Source organism: Etheostoma spectabile, chromosome 16 (assembly GCF_008692095.1).
Source record: "Etheostoma spectabile isolate EspeVRDwgs_2016 chromosome 16, UIUC_Espe_1.0, whole genome shotgun sequence".
Lineage (NCBI taxonomy): Eukaryota > Metazoa > Chordata > Actinopteri > Perciformes > Percidae > Etheostoma > Etheostoma spectabile.
In genome coordinates, this window is record NC_045748.1 from 14242862 (window position 1) to 14257946 (window position 15085).

General features: G+C 39.3%; 3 protein-coding genes across 5 annotated transcripts in view; 1 reads left to right on the forward strand and 2 right to left on the reverse strand.

The window, feature by feature from the left end:
* st6galnac6 (ST6 (alpha-N-acetyl-neuraminyl-2,3-beta-galactosyl-1,3)-N-acetylgalactosaminide alpha-2,6-sialyltransferase 6) overlaps positions 1 to 2098 on the reverse strand; it is a 5052-nt gene extending 2954 nt beyond the window's left edge. The window contains exons 1-3 of one of the 2 annotated variants that reach the window (XM_032538789.1): positions 2009 to 2098; positions 1516 to 1597; positions 483 to 677 (exon numbers count right to left, since the gene is read on the reverse strand). In XM_032538789.1, the coding sequence (XP_032394680.1) occupies positions 483 to 677; positions 1516 to 1539 (219 nt within the window). In that variant the 5' untranslated portion in view covers positions 1540 to 1597; positions 2009 to 2098. Of the gene's footprint in view, positions 1 to 482; positions 678 to 1515; positions 1600 to 1905 lie in introns of both variants that reach the window. The other variant, XM_032538788.1, reaches the window with a different exon arrangement.
* A 1140-nt stretch (positions 2099 to 3238) lies between these two features.
* Positions 3239 to 8140, reverse strand: st6galnac4 (ST6 (alpha-N-acetyl-neuraminyl-2,3-beta-galactosyl-1,3)-N-acetylgalactosaminide alpha-2,6-sialyltransferase 4). Its single transcript, XM_032538791.1, has 5 exons — positions 7776 to 8140; positions 7472 to 7621; positions 6261 to 6670; positions 5413 to 5520; positions 3239 to 5299 (listed from the first exon to the last, which is right to left on the reverse strand). The coding sequence occupies exons 1-5, from the start codon at positions 7785 to 7787 to the stop codon at positions 5113 to 5115; spliced, it is 867 nt and encodes a 288-aa protein (XP_032394682.1). The 5' UTR covers positions 7788 to 8140; the 3' UTR covers positions 3239 to 5112.
* Positions 8141 to 8892: 752 nt separating this feature from the next.
* Positions 8893 to 15085, forward strand: part of miga2 (mitoguardin 2) — a 9252-nt gene continuing 3059 nt past the window's right edge. Inside the window, exons 1-11 of one of the 2 annotated variants that reach the window (XM_032538782.1) lie at positions 8893 to 9109; positions 9950 to 10227; positions 10383 to 10593; positions 10722 to 10837; positions 10956 to 11076; positions 11861 to 11988; positions 12406 to 12523; positions 12774 to 12907; positions 13088 to 13200; positions 14100 to 14172; positions 14954 to 15040. In XM_032538782.1, the coding sequence (XP_032394673.1) occupies positions 10132 to 10227; positions 10383 to 10593; positions 10722 to 10837; positions 10956 to 11076; positions 11861 to 11988; positions 12406 to 12523; positions 12774 to 12907; positions 13088 to 13200; positions 14100 to 14172; positions 14954 to 15040 (1197 nt within the window). In that variant the 5' untranslated portion in view covers positions 8893 to 9109; positions 9950 to 10131. The remainder of the gene's footprint in view (positions 9110 to 9949; positions 10228 to 10382; positions 10594 to 10721; positions 10838 to 10955; positions 11077 to 11860; positions 11989 to 12405; positions 12524 to 12773; positions 12908 to 13087; positions 13201 to 14099; positions 14173 to 14953; positions 15041 to 15085) is intronic. The other variant, XM_032538783.1, reaches the window with a different exon arrangement.

Genomic DNA, 15085 nt, shown 5'->3' on the forward strand with positions numbered 1-15085 from the left:
GGGGGGGGGACTTTGGGCTTTTTTACTTTGTAAACCTATTACACAAAAAAGATATCTAACACAATAAAGGAAAGGGAAAAAGCATAATATGAGCACTTTAAATAATGGCCTGGTCATTTCTTACATAAGCTTCAGAAGCCTAATGTTGTGATAAGGAGGCCCATGCCTATAGCCTTTCACTGGTAGCAATAGCCTAAGTTTAGTTTCTAATGGGGCACAGTACCACTTCCTGTAGGTTGTTCCTATTACTGACTTCCTGCTCCATGTAAAGTACTGAAGTTACATTTGCTCAGTGCAGCAGTGACGTTTTCACAACATCCTTCACTGATCTACAGTAACAAGCTGAACAGCATGTACACTTGAATCTAAATCTGTCCTTAAGTGACAAAAACATTGTCTAACACAATGACATACTGTATTGCAAACGTATGTGGATTTACACATCAAAACACATTTCTGTTTGTTACCAAGGTATAAAGTACCTTGTTCCCGTGTAATGGCACATATCCGTCTTTCCCGGACCACTTCTTCAAATCTGTGGCCTTGACGGCATAATTTGTAGCCACGTGAAAGGGAGCATAAATTGTATCGTTGACATTGTTGGAGCCATACAGGATGAGGAGTGTCATCAGGACGAAGATGGCTGCAAAGATCACCAGCCTATGGCTCTGTTGTCCCTGCAGAGGAAACAACAGTGGTGAACTAAGCACATTTACTCAATTACTTGTACTTTACTTAATTATTACAATTTTGTGCCACTTTACACTTCCGCTTTACTACATTTTAGAGGGAAATATTGTACACTTCACAACTTAACAGCTGTAGTCACTTAACAAATGTAGATTTTACATCCGAAACCTATGGGGAGCTTATAAAAAGTGCATTTTTGAAGACTGAAATACTCAGCAGTCTATAAAATTTGAGCTTTTCAGGCAACAATGTCCAACCCTTCATGGTTTCAGCTTCTTCCTTTCAGCATTTCCTGTCATAAATGATCTGTCCCTGCATGAGCTATAACCAGACCCTTCTTGCTATGATGCAACAGTGCTAACCTCTGCACCACCGGGCCACCCATTATCTTAAATTATAATACAATAATGTTGAGGTTTGGACTGTCGGGTGGCCGAAACAAGATGTCACTTTGGGCACTGGGTAACTCATCAGACAATAATCAGCAGATTAATCATTAATGTAAATAACAATGTAAATAATAATGTAAATAATCATTGGTTGCAGCTATATACAAAAAAATGTTAAAAGCTCCACAACAGTAATATGCTGGTTAAACATTAAGGTATAATAAGTCATCATAAGTTACACAAGTTTATGACTAGTATGTTTACAGTGTGTAATTTTTTGTAAATGAAGGATCTGAATACTTCCTCCAATATTAATTGTTAAGAATGATAATAACTGCATGGATGTAATACTCCTTGCCCTGGCTGATAATAATGATAATACTGATGAAGGGGCAAGGGTTCTGAGTGCCACACCCTCCTGTAGATTGTTTCTTACCTTGCCAGTGAGTTTTAACCCCATGCTGTCTGATGATCAGGCTGTGTACCAGCACACTGGCTGTGCCAGTCTGTCATCATATCTGACAGGAAGAGACAAAAACACAGAGACTAAAATCCGAATGCAAATGTTAGGAACCGTTAATAACTATTTAGCCAAATGTTTAGCAACATTTTACACGTCAGTATCACAGCGATGTTTAAACGTATGTAGTTGCTTAATATATAACGATATATATTAATTGCAGTGTCATATCCTTGCCAGTTATGTTTTAGCTCATATTTACGTAGCTCACGCTATGAAAACATAAGGCAATTTAACGTTATTGTGTTAACACACAAACCATCTTTTACGCAGCCAGTCTGCGTTCGTTGGTGACGTACCTTTTTCTTACATTTTTTTTAAACAACATCCCCGCTGATATGATTAAGATGTTAGCTAACATGATATATCACCGTACCATAATCGACACCAGTGTTAATCCAGCGTTTACCGTTTCATAGTCGTTGCCATCTCAGTGTATGATGTCTGGCTCTCTCTCTCGTGCCCCATCTTCCTGCACCACTCGCTGACGTCACCACGTCTGTCAATGCAGCACAGTGAGGGTTGCGTTTGGGTCATAGACCGTTAATATTAATAAATATACAGGTAATGGTTTGGGTCGACCTCTATCTTACCCGGTAGAATGTTCCACGGCAGCGTCCCGGTTCGAATCCGACCCAACCCAACCCGCGGCACTTTGCTACCTGCCGTCCCCCTTCCTCCCCCTTCCTCCCCCTTCCTCTCCCTTTCTCCCCACTTTCCTGCTATTCAAAACATGATGTAGAACAGTGATGAGTGAGAGAAGTGACCAACTCTGAATCCACTGTGTGAAAACTAGTCACAATGTTTATCTGTAGCGGGAAAGAAAACATGAAAATCATCAAGGTTTTTGATCTAAGATGATTTATTTTGTCCATTCATGTAAACCCCCTCTACCTATTTCTAAAACTTACATATTTTTTTTAATTCACATTTGCTTTGTTTGTCGTTGTTCTATTTATTCAACTTTTGTTCTGTTTATCAAATTTTTTATGCACCCTACTTAATAGAAAAAACATTTCTTTCTATCTATCTATCTATCTATCTATCCATCCATCTGTCTTTCTATCTAACATATAGACATTGCATTTTCTTTATTATCCCTTGTGTTGTCCACACCACCGTACTACCACTAGTTTTACGCTACTTTTTGGAATTTATGGTCAATAACCGTGATTTATATAGAAGTATACCTAATATTTGAGTTAAAAAGCAGAAATTATGAATCATTTTGATTAATAGTTAAGATCAGAGAAACGTACAGATGAGTTTAGTCAGGAATGAAAGTGATCAATTGTATTTGCAAAGAGTGTTGTATGGAATCCAGTCTTTTTTTTTGTGGTAATTTGGTTAAAAAGAAACCCATATTTTAGATATAGACATTTTTTTAAAGTGGTCAAATTTGACCCGAGGACAACCGGAGGGTTATATTAAAATTAATTTGAAAATAAAAGTGTGAAACTATCAGTGCAGCACAGTTTGTATACGCCCACACTGTCTTGCAAAGAAGTTGCATCAGTGAAAACACGTGTGTGGGTGGACCAAGGGTGTGTAGAGTCTTTTACTGAATTCAAGTGGTCTATGAAGGCCAGAGATAAAGACCAGTTGTCTAATATTCTTATACGAAGTCAAACTCACACACTCAGACTGTCAGCAGATTTATTCATGTTGACTCCCATCTGCTGTAACCAGTGGTCAAGTTTACATTCAAGTTTGCACTTTGCACAACAAAGTCCAAACCAAAGTAACCAAAAAGTAATTAATAATACATGTTAATTGAAACAATTCCTGTCTAGTATGTAAATCACAGTTAATACTTTGACACAGTAGTTTGTTCAGCAGTGCAAATTCTATTCCAGTCTTTGGAATTTGCCACAAAATAAGCATTATGCGACTGAAAAGGCAGTGCTATGTTTTTCATAGTGAACAAGCAGCAAAACATAAGGGGTACCAGCAGATGTCTGAAGACAAGTAACTAATTTTGTGTTTATGGTATTGGACCAATTACATTCAAAGTTAAAACACCAAAATTCCTATTCTGTCAGAGATTTAGGATGACACACACTGGTGGAACTTCCACCGATTCAGCTGTGCAGTTTCCCATCAGCGTTCCGAGAAATCTGGTCCGAGGGTTCGTCCCCTCGAACACAGATAACACACACTAACCACAAAGATCTGTTTGAATTCTCGCTCATTGTAATTAATACTGTTTGTTGGCCATTGATTGTATATCAATGGCTGTCTGTGGTGCTGAAGACAGAGTAGTGAACAGTAGACCACACTGCAGTTACATTTCAGTACTGTCTGCTCTGTGGTTGGTATTTATCAGTGGTTGTCAACCTTTTTTAGTCCAGCACCCCCCTATCTTTTATCCAGTTCTCTTACCCCCCTCCCTGACATATTTTTAAATTAGCATTCTTGTAAAAATCTCTCGCACCCACTGCAGTATTCCAAAGTACCCCTAGGAGAACATGTACCCCCATTTGAGAAACACCGGTTTAAAGTGTTAACTGGTATTGTATCGCCTTAAAACAAACTCCAGCATAAATGAGCATAAATCTTCAATATCAAACCTTACAAAAATAAAACTAAGTAGTTCATGAAGAAGAAAGTAGCAGCCTGAAACAGCATGACTCGGTATGTTCATTTGTTGTTTGTCTGCTGTATATTTGGGCTGAAACGATAAGTCAGTTAATTAATTGAGGTCTATCGACAGAAAGTCAATCAGCAACTGTTTTGGTTGTCGATTAATCGTTTGAGTCATTCCTTCAAATGTGATTATTTGCTGGTTTTCTTAGTCTAGTATGATTGTAAATTCAATGACGTTTGGACCAATGATCGAGACCAACAATTCAAATTAATAATTGATTAATTGAGAAAAATTGCTGAATGAATGAATCGCTACTGAAATGAATCACTAGTTCCATCCTTAAACAACACACTTCCTGTTTGAGGGAGTTAAGGTGCATATTGTAGCGGCAAGCTTGATTGCAGCATAAAATAAAACATTGTGCAGAATCAAACAGAAAGTCAAGGCATAAAGGTATAAAGAAAAAAAAAATTGTAAGCTTTGGTTTAAACTGGTTTTACTGCTTTGTGTTGCAGTATTGTGTTGCTTAATATTTTGGAATCACTATACTGATGTTTGGCTATACGTAATGGTAAGTATTTAGGAATACTGAAAGTGGTAATTTACCACCTGTTACCAGTTGAATGCTGATACATCTGGTACATCTAAAACATTATTTTATACTTATGGCTGCAGATTATTTTAGCCATGATGACCTTGTATCAAATGGAACTTTTTTTCTGCTAAAAAAAATGGTTGAGTTGGTAAAAAAAAAAAATTTCAAATGGAAGCTAGGGTCCAGGAGTAACAATGCCATGTCATTGATAAAGTCTCTGATTAGACATCGCTGAAATCTTCGGCAATGATGATCAAAAGCCGATACAAGTGAATACCACTGTAGGGTCATGGAACATCAGGAGAACTTCATGGTTTTAATATCTTCGTCCTTAGAGGCTCCAAGAGGGGTGTTTAAACTCCATCTTGTGCCGTGTTGCCCATTTGGCGTAGATGGCCTTCTCAGTGATGAAACGATGACCCCCACGGCGTGTGTGCTCGTGGACATTGTACATCCTGCACTCATTGATTCGGTTCCTCTCGTAATAATGGTAGGGAACGACACTGTGATTGGCTCGACTGTCAGAAGAAATAAAGAACCAGAGTTAGCTGAAGTAAATTTACGATACTTAAAATAAAGATGGAGGTGGAGTATAGATCATGAAATTGGGTTATTATGTAAAACGTCTCACCTGCAGTAGTTATAATCAATCATTCCATAGACATGGATGCTGTCACACATATCTATAGCCAGAATCATTGTGAAGAATCCAGTACTGAGAAACGCCCCCGTCTTCATTCTGAGTAAGACACCAAACATCTGTTCTTAAAAAACTTATTTAAACCTCTTAAACCGAGACCATTAACTGCACAACGCACCGTTACTGTTTATGTTACTATACAGTATATTCATTATAAATTGCCCCAATACATAGTGGTATGTCCTATTGTCTAAATGTGTAAAGTTTGCGTGTATTTTGATAAATTGTTTAGTTATTTCCTGTATTTTGAAGTAAATTTGGACCGTGCAACAAGGTGGGCCTGCTTGGTTCTTTCAGGCAATGATTGTAAAGAAGATTTACAAAGAATATGTTTACGGCATTCACTCTCTAACTGGGACATTTTCTGATTTTACAAAACAAACAAATTCAATTGATTAATTGAGAAAATAATCCACCGATTAATCCATAGCCTAACTTAAAATCATCATTAGTTGGAGACCTATTCCAAATAGGTAAACATAAGCTCCATCTCTCCTCAACCAAGTCCGACAGTAAAAGACGGCTTTTATGTTAATGATGAGTAATAACATTAACGGGGAACATTTTTCAGCTTTTTCTACTTTTGATGCATTTAAGTATACTTTTACTTAAGTAACCTTTTCAACGCGGGAGTTTACTTTAGTACTTTTGCTTAGGTAAAACATCTGAATACTTCCTCCACCACTGGCTCTTACTTTAATATAATGCATGAAAAACAATCAAGAGCATCAGCCAAGGCTTTCATTTATTGGACTGGTGACGCTAAACTCATACTGTACCTGTTTTTTCCAGTTTCATTCTGAAACACACCATCACAGTACTGAATCTTCTCTCTGGTCACAGTGTAGATTCTGACGTTTGCATACTTCTTTGCTATTTTCAGAAGAGTATTGAAGGTATATCCAGTCCCGTCTTGCCGCATCTTCCTCTCAGGACCCCAGAACACATATGTGGTTCCTGCTGATTGCTGGAAATAATAGCTCTCATTTTTTACCAACAAGGGAACGCTGGTGTGAGACACAACCCGAATACTGGTGCGGTTTCCTACGTCTTTCTCAAAGCCCTGTGTGGGGGCATTGTTCATCCGGATCACACATCCGACTTTGTCTATCTCTTCTCCAAGACCAGCTCCGAGCATCTGACCTGAGCTGGAGACCAAGGCACACTGGCTGCAGTGCATGTGCAGGAACTGAGAGGAAGAGGACAGCATAAGAAAGTTGTTGTGGGTTTCATACATACAATGAGTTCATTGTTTTATAGCTCAGAAGCTATGCTGCCCCAATTAAATATCTAGCATAGCCTGCTGATTGTTGTCAATGTTGATCAAAAGCTCCAAAATACGTATTTGATGTCTGATTTACGTAACAAAGTTGAAACCAACACTTGTCTGATATCTTTGCTTTTATCTTAGCAGAAAATCACTAGAGCCATCAATGTTACAACCTCCCTCAGTGGTTCTAGCAACAACACAACAGTTAGATTATACACAGGTAGTGGTGTGCTATGTATGTGTTTTTCATGTGACTACATCTGCACTGATGAAGCAACTAGTCAGAAATAACACGGAGGCAAAACAAATGATAAATTATAACCGTATTTTTTTTAGATTATTTTTCGGGCCTTTTAGGACTTTATTTGAATAGGACAGCAAACAGGCGCCCGTAACTATGATACATAAAATAAAAATAATTACTTCTTTAATAACAACTCATTAACTGCAATATGCCCAACATTCCCCAAGTCCAGCTTTTAGATAGAGAGCATTTACTTTTCTTGGTCTTAAGCGTAAATTGAATAAATTATAAGTGTATTAATTAATCTAGAAACCAATTGACAGATTCATTCATGTTTATTTTTGGCCCTATTCCTAATATCATATATAGAACTAAAACATACTTTTATCATAAAGGGTCTAAAATCCTTTTCATGGTCACCATTAACTAATGCGCTATGACGCAGTGCTTTGTGTAACCTCAGCTCTGCCTCTCACCTGATCCATGCTGCCGGGGCCGATCCTCGTGTAGCCTCTGAGCCCGTTGCTTTGCCTGGCAGGCGATAGAAAGTCCCGTATGAGCACATGTCCAAGAAAAAACAACAGAAGAAGGCTCAGGCTGAGCAGGCATAGCCAGCAGTGTTTTTCCTGTATTGTTCGAGGGGGTGGAGTAAAACAGAGCGGGTTAGGGTTGGTGGGTGTTCATCCGGACATTTACAGGAAGTCCATCTAATATTTGATTAACGTTGCTCGCACTACATGAAATAACCATAGACAGTCTAAGAAGATAACCGGTTCGTACCTGATATTTCATGTCAAGGCTCTTGGGAAAGCCCTTCTCCAGGGAGCCCGACTACACTCATTTTTCCAGCCGTTTTACTTGAGGCAGAAGGCGAGAGCCCAGCCTTTGAAGAGTCACTAAATTCATATTTACAGATTTAAATGGATGCTCTCGGTCAATTCTCAAATCCGGTGTCCTTTTTTTCCGTGTAGTTTAGTTTCCATTGCCTGGCGAACAGTGCCACTATTATACTATTCTTGTCAAATCAATAGCATATGAATTAACTGTTAAAACTGTTTAGTCATCTACTGTAGATCTACTGTTATCTCCATAGGGTTATCGCACCCGTTTTGTTAGAAGACGACGATTTCGAGCCCGTCTCATAAATACCAAATACGCACTCATCATTCCTCTATCCAGGACAAGGCTTCCGATCCGACTTTTCATAACAAAAGTGTGTTCTAACACACAACACATAAACACTCAGGCAGGAAAAAGCAAATATGCATTTTTTGATACACATTCATGCAAAAACCTGTCTTTAAATCATAGCGTACAATAGGATTTGAAAAATACAGAAGAGATGTCAACGCACTTCTATTTACAGCCCAGCTATATAGGGCAGGCTAATATTTGTTTTTATTTTGAAAAGTAGATGCCAAAACCAGAATCAGTCTTTAGGTTATTGTGGTGAGTTTAACACACCTGTGGCGATTTTATAACGTCGCCTTCAGGTGCCACTCGTAAATGTACCTTTCCACAACTAAAAAAGCGAGCCCGCTGTGTATAAAAAAACGTTATTTACGATACTTTACTAAGGCTGGGCTCGAGCGTCTTTGCTTGCTTGCTTATAACATTTATAACATTTATAATTATAACAAAGGAGACTAGCACAAAGCACACAAAGAGTATTACTATTCGTATTTGTATTACCTATTAGTTTTTGCAAAATACTGGCCAAAATGCCATTTGATATCCCAGGAGGAAAAAGAAAAGAAAAAACCTGCTTTTTAATTGGTAGGTTCTTAAGCATGTCGTTATATAATATATTATATGTCTTTCATGGAATTTTAATGACACTTTTACAAATATATGCACAACGGGAAACTTTCTGACTTTCTGATTTTTACCCTTTCAGGAACTATGCTCTTTGATTTACGACCTGATTGGACTGTAAAAGAACTTGCTCCCGCCCACCTTCCATCCGATTGGTTAAGAATCAAAGCACTCCTCGATCCATTGGCTAATGGTGGCTTCAATATATCTACGTTCCTAATGCATCGCCCCTGAGCAAAAAGCTGCGGCTTCACTGACTGTGACGGGAATGTCCTTCCCGGGCGCATTAGATGCTTACGGTATGTACCTAGGTGATGGATTATGTTATTAGTTGTGTACACAGAGCCACTGAAGCCTCTAAGGTGTCAGTTTAAATCCCCACGGCCAATGTCTGATTGACCGGATGATGCTGTGATCTGAAGTGACCTTCTTTAACTGTCTATAGAAGTGACAGATGAGACTGAGCTAGGCTAGCTAACATTAGCATGCTCGCCTCTGAGGGCTGTCAATGAGGGCTGCTAGTGCTAATTCTGGTCCGTCATTAGCCACATTTTTAAGAGCGACTGAGCTCAGACTTGATGTGTGTTTTACGTGAAATTTAAAGAGACGTAGAAGGGTCTCAGGTGCCTGCATAGGCTAACAGCTAGCTTGCTAACCTTTCAGTCTAGCTAGTCTCTAAGCTAGCAGCCCATCCATTATCAATAATTGCCCTTTCTGACTGGAAAAAAGGATTGTTTATATTGTATATCATTCGTTGTTTTTATTGTCAGTTTTGCTCCAAAGAGAGAAAAAGTCAGCCAGTCTATCTTGTTGAAGCAGCACGGGGTGGTGTTTGCCTTGCAACGTTACAGCATGTGTGGGGCGGGCTGGTCGACTGGCCGCATACCAGACAGTGTAGATAGGTGAATAGCTGGCAGAATGTCAAGTTGCTTTGCTGCTTAGCTGTAAATGCGAGTTTGCCTAAACCCTGGACCTTTGCAAGTTGATTCTGTGTCCGTTTATAGAGTTTTGCCCTGGAGCCAACAACACTGCTGCAACTGTGTCTATTGATGCCATGTGTTTATCTTTACAAGGCCTGTGCAATGTTAAGTACTTTTTTAAAGGTGGAGACTGTAAAACTCATGTCTTATCTATTATAGGGTAATACATCTACAATCAGACATTGGGCGAGTGTGCAGTACAAGCTCAAGAGTGGATGACAACAGATCGTTCCTCAGCATGCCCTGAGCTGGCTGATCTCAGACCAGAGACGAGACCTCGCTTAGGCTAAATGTGAAGGAGCTTCCGACAGCTGTGGCCTGAAGGCATTTCAATTTCTGAGATGTCAGTCAAACGAGCAGACGGGATGTCCATCGCCCAGGCTTTGGCCATGACTGTTGCTGAGATACCAGTGTTTCTCTATTCCACATTTGGGCAGGTAAACTACTTTGCCTATACTGTACAGATAAGTTTTCTATCTCTAGACACAAGCAATATCTACAGTCCTTCAACAAAAACAAGTAATAATGGCTAAATGTATGTTTAGTAGATCCCTTTATGTTGACAGTTTATATTTGCCTTTTCTCCTTTCAGTCCATATTTTCTCAGTTAAAACTTACTCCCAACTTGAAGAAGGTGTTGTTTGCCACAGCACTGGGCAGTGTAGCTCTGGCTCTCACCGCTCACCAACTGAAAAGGCGGGGGAGAAAAAGGAAGCAGGTAGCACAAGGGAAGGAGGGGCAGAAGACAGTGGGAATACCTGCGGCGCTGATGAGGACAGGAAGACCCTCATCATTAAAGAGAGGTGTGCCTTAATGCCTTCGAGAAAAAGTCCCAATGGAAATTTTGAAATGATAATTTTTCTTTGTGGTTACTGGTGTATCATCATCAACTGAGAAATATGTTCAAGAGAATGTGTTTTTCTCTCCACAGGCCCGTTTACTGGCCGACAGATGATTAGTCCCAGCACTCGGAGCAATGACACCATGAGTGGAATTTCTTCCCTGGCCCCCAGTAAACACTCAAGTTCCTCACACAGCCTGGCATCTGTTAGTTTTACAATTTACAACAAAGTCTATGTAATTTTGCCTATAATTTTCTTTAATCCACATTCCCTAATGTGTTGTGTGTTGTCTGTTGTCTGTGTGTTGTGTTTTTCTGGCAAAGACGCGGGTCCCAAACTCTCCAAATCAATCTGCCAATCCATCCACCCCCTGGGAAGCGGAGCCTGTGGTGGAAGAGTTGGGGGCAATAGAGGATGCTAATGCAGAGAATCTCTATATAATGGGTAGGTATTTACTGTAACCCCTGGTTTTATAAAAAAGTAGTACACAAGCTTTATGTCAGATGTAGTGACATTATTTGCTGTGTTTTTATTTAGTTTTGGGGGCATTTTGCACTACCAACTGAGCCAACCCGGCCACATTATTTGCTGTGTTACCTGAGATTTTGTGTGAGGGACAGGGAGATAAGTTGTACTTTGCCTCTTAGTATTTGTTTGGTACATGTAGTCAGAAACAAACTCATCTCTTTTGATGAAAAACAAATGCTGCATTGGCAGAATGAGAAGGGAAAATATTTACATGTGCTGACGATTTATAATCTTTGCATCTTGAATATTATACAAAAGTTATTTTTCAGTTTTTTTATCATGTTGCGGTAGCCATTAATAAACGACTGTATTTCCCACATTGTGTGAAGGCAGCATTCATTTCCAGCTGTTGGTATTGTAATTTAAAACCAGTGGTGATAATCTAGATTATAATCAGATCAATTTTGAACCCATGGTCCCAGGGTGCTGTTGTTTGGTATTTGGATTACCCTGCATAACTGAAATTTCAATTTATCAGGGTTGTGTTCCCCGTTTTAGAACCGTACCGTCTCAGGCCACTTATACCTGCATTTAGCAATATTTTTGTTAAAGTAGACATTTCCCCAGTGCTGAAACCATTGAGAAATAACAACGGGCTCTGCACCTTGATGCTACTTGTTGTGACTTTGAGCTCAAAGTTTAGATTTTCTAGCTCACAAATCAACAGTTAGGTTATGTGTTATCGCTCTTTTCCTGCTAGGAATGGAGCTGTTTGAAGAAGCTCTACGAAAGTGGGAACAGGCCCTAAATATTCGGCCTCACACAGACTCGACCTCCAGCAACAACAGCCTCGCTCTGCAAGGGGCAGCGTGTGGAGACTTTTCTATGGTAACCATCAAACAATAATTACCAGTACAGACTTGGGTTAAAGGTGCTCTAAGCGATAACACGCGTGTTTTAGGCTAGAACATTTGTTGTCACATACAGCGAACATCTCCTCCCATCCGCAAGCTGCCTGTCCTCAGAACACACTGTAAAAAAACGTGGTCTCTGTAGACAGCCCAGGGTCTGCAAACGGCAAGAGGGGCAAGCTAGTCTCGTTTTGTTTGGAAATACTTTCTAACGTCAACAAGAAGTAATCGCTTAGAGCACCTTTTGAGTACAGCATTGTGTGTTATGGTGCAGTTGGGATTTTACCTATTGTATTTGTGATGTTGGTGACACAGCACAAATACAGTACAATTGAAAGAAATTAAATTGAACGGAAAATTGTTTTATTTTATGCTACTTCCCTCTTCATTATAGGTTGAAACCCGTAATAAAGGTTTTGCTGAGAAGTTGGAGACACTACTGCACAGGGCATACCACCTACAAGAGGACTTTGGCAGCAGTATCCCAACAGACAGTGTGCTGGCAGACTTTGGTAAGAGACATGTAGATATATATCTCTCTATCTATCCATGAAATCAAGGAGAACAAATTGGGATAACAGAATCACGTTTGAAGAACAAAAGAGCTGCGCTGCCAAAAAAAAGAACTTATTGTTCAATATTGATGTATTCTTCATACAGTCTGGTGTTTATCGGTAGTAATGGGGTTTCAGATTTTCACAGTGGGGCACACCTTTAATGTTTCTGTTAAGTACATTTGTGTTTTGATTCTTGCCCTGTCAGTCAGAGTTTGTGGTGTTCCTTTGGCAGAGAGTGAAGGAACTCTTATCTTACCTCATGTGGAGAGTTTCCATAGACTGCAAGATGATGATGCGACTACTGTTACCTCTGACCAGTCCTTCTTCTCGGCTGCAGAGGTTAGTTCCTTTCCTCTAAAGGCTGAAAGAAAACAAGAATATATAATGGAAGTCACTGATTTCACAGGGCCGCTTAGTATTTGAATCAATTACAGATACTTCTACATTTCCGATCTGCTGCTTTTCTGTATAAAACCTTTGTGGACTGTACACTTAGGATTGTGTGTTTTGTCTGTCCAGCTGTTTGATGCCATGTCTTTAGAAGATGTCTACCAGCCACTTAAGCCAGCAGCTCTCTATGAAGAAGCCTTGTCTCTGGTCCGGGAGGGCAAAGTGTCCTATAGGTCCCTGAGGTAACTGCGAAGTGTAACATCTGCATGTTAGTGTTCATTTTGTCAGACGAGACTAAATATCTTCGTCAACAAACTCTTTTCCCATGACGAAGACGAGACAATGACGAGACTGCACCAGTGTCCAAAAACGCTGACTAAGACTAAATTAACATGCATTATTGTTGACGAAACAATGTAGGTAGGGGGGGAGGGAGGGAGGGAGGATGTCCGGCTCAATATAAAACCAGACGCGTTTAACAAAGTTGCATTCATCAAAAATCATTCAACAATTGTATTTATGTATCTATTTGACTGAAATGTTTATCAGAAATAATCTCAGAAATAATTTATTTAAAAATAAAGACTAAAGTGTTTTGACTAAAACTTGACTAAGTTACCTGAGTTCTTTTTTGTCTAATACTAGACAAGACTTTTAATCAACTAAAGACTTGACTAACAAAAAAACATGTGAATGACTAAATATGACTAAAACTAACAAGGATATTTGAAAAAAATAGGTGACAAAATGAACACTACTGCATGTAAATACCTAAAACTGCACTACTTAAAACTTTTACACTTGTGGATTAAGTTAGTATTTGTAATCTCAAAGTAGTTGCCTGTAGGGACAAACCTGGAGAGAAATGCGTTCTCACCCGACTCTGCAGTTACTCTCTGTGATAGTAGTGAAGCATTTAGCAGCTAAAGAGATGTTTCTCTCAGGAAGGTAGAAACCAAAACGGAGCTAAAAGGAGCTAAAAGCTAAAAGCTAGACTCCACATGAATGCTAATGTTGCTCCGTGTCTGCTGGATGTGTGAATAGATAATTGTTCGCTTACACATTTGCCATATAAACTTCATAAGACGAAAATATGTCAATGTTTCATCTCTCTCTCTCTCTCTCTCCTTTCTTTTACCAGAACTGACTTACTTGAATGTTTTGGTGACCAGGACTTCCTTGCTAAACTTCAATGTGTGAGACAAGCATTCCAGGTCTGTTTCAGTTCCTAAGACTTACCAATGTGACATAATTGCTATTATTGTGATAGACACTTTTTAATGTTTTAAAAACTGCAGACCTCATCAAAATACTGCTGTGTAGAACTGCTAGTGGTCAATAGCTTGGGGTAGATTGTAAAAGTAATCATATTGGTTATAAGTGAGGAGCATGGACTAGGTTGGTCTTAGCTGTCCTTGTAGTTGCTCTCCTAATGTTTTCTCTTTTCTCTCTTTTTTTGATTTCTCATCTCTGATCTCACAGTGCACGTAATATCACCCTGGTAGAAACCTCGAGGCACACTCAAACACACCTTTTGTTTCTAATATGCTGCCTGTGTGCCAGTGTAGTCTTAGCATCCACAGGCAGGTTGAGTCTGGTTTCTTTATTTAAGCAACATCAAGACAGATGCTAGGAGGTCAAATATAAAGACAGCAGCTGCAATCAAGAGAGATGGCTTACAGTGTTCCATACGCTTGGAGAAATGAATGACGCTTTTGTCACTATGTTTGATTTTTAGCTTTGTTCTTCAGTCTCAGTCGAACCTCTGCTCTTGCATAGCGATTAAATCCAGTGGTTTGAATGGCATACATGGATAATTGCTGGAGTATTTTTTTAGTGGATGTGTTGCTTGTATGGTATATTTCATTTGGGTCCATGAGAGTTATTGTAGTTTGCATTTATCAGTCCCTTCCTGCACCCCCTGAGGAAGGTTTTTGAACCACATAAAGAAATTACCACAAAAAATAGGCCGATAACGTTTTTTTTTTTTTCCAGCTTCTGTTGCTAGATGAAACTCACCGCACATTTTTCATGGAGACCGGGAAGCAAATGATTGTAGGGTTGATGGTGAAGGCAAACAAGGTAAAAACACTACTCACTTTCTTATTAACTGGTCTTATTTAAAAA

What these genes read in the sequence shown, in the direction of transcription:
- st6galnac4 (XM_032538791.1), bottom strand. An exon ending in GCCCCGGCAGCATGGATCAG is followed by an intron (nt 6,671 to 7,471) that starts GTGAGAGGCAGA and finishes TCTTCCTCTCAG; the next exon opens with TTCCTGCACATGCACTGCAG. An exon ending in AATGAAACTGGAAAAAACAG is followed by an intron (nt 5,521 to 6,260) that starts GTACAGTATGAG and finishes TGTCTTACTCAG; the next exon opens with AATGAAGACGGGGGCGTTTC.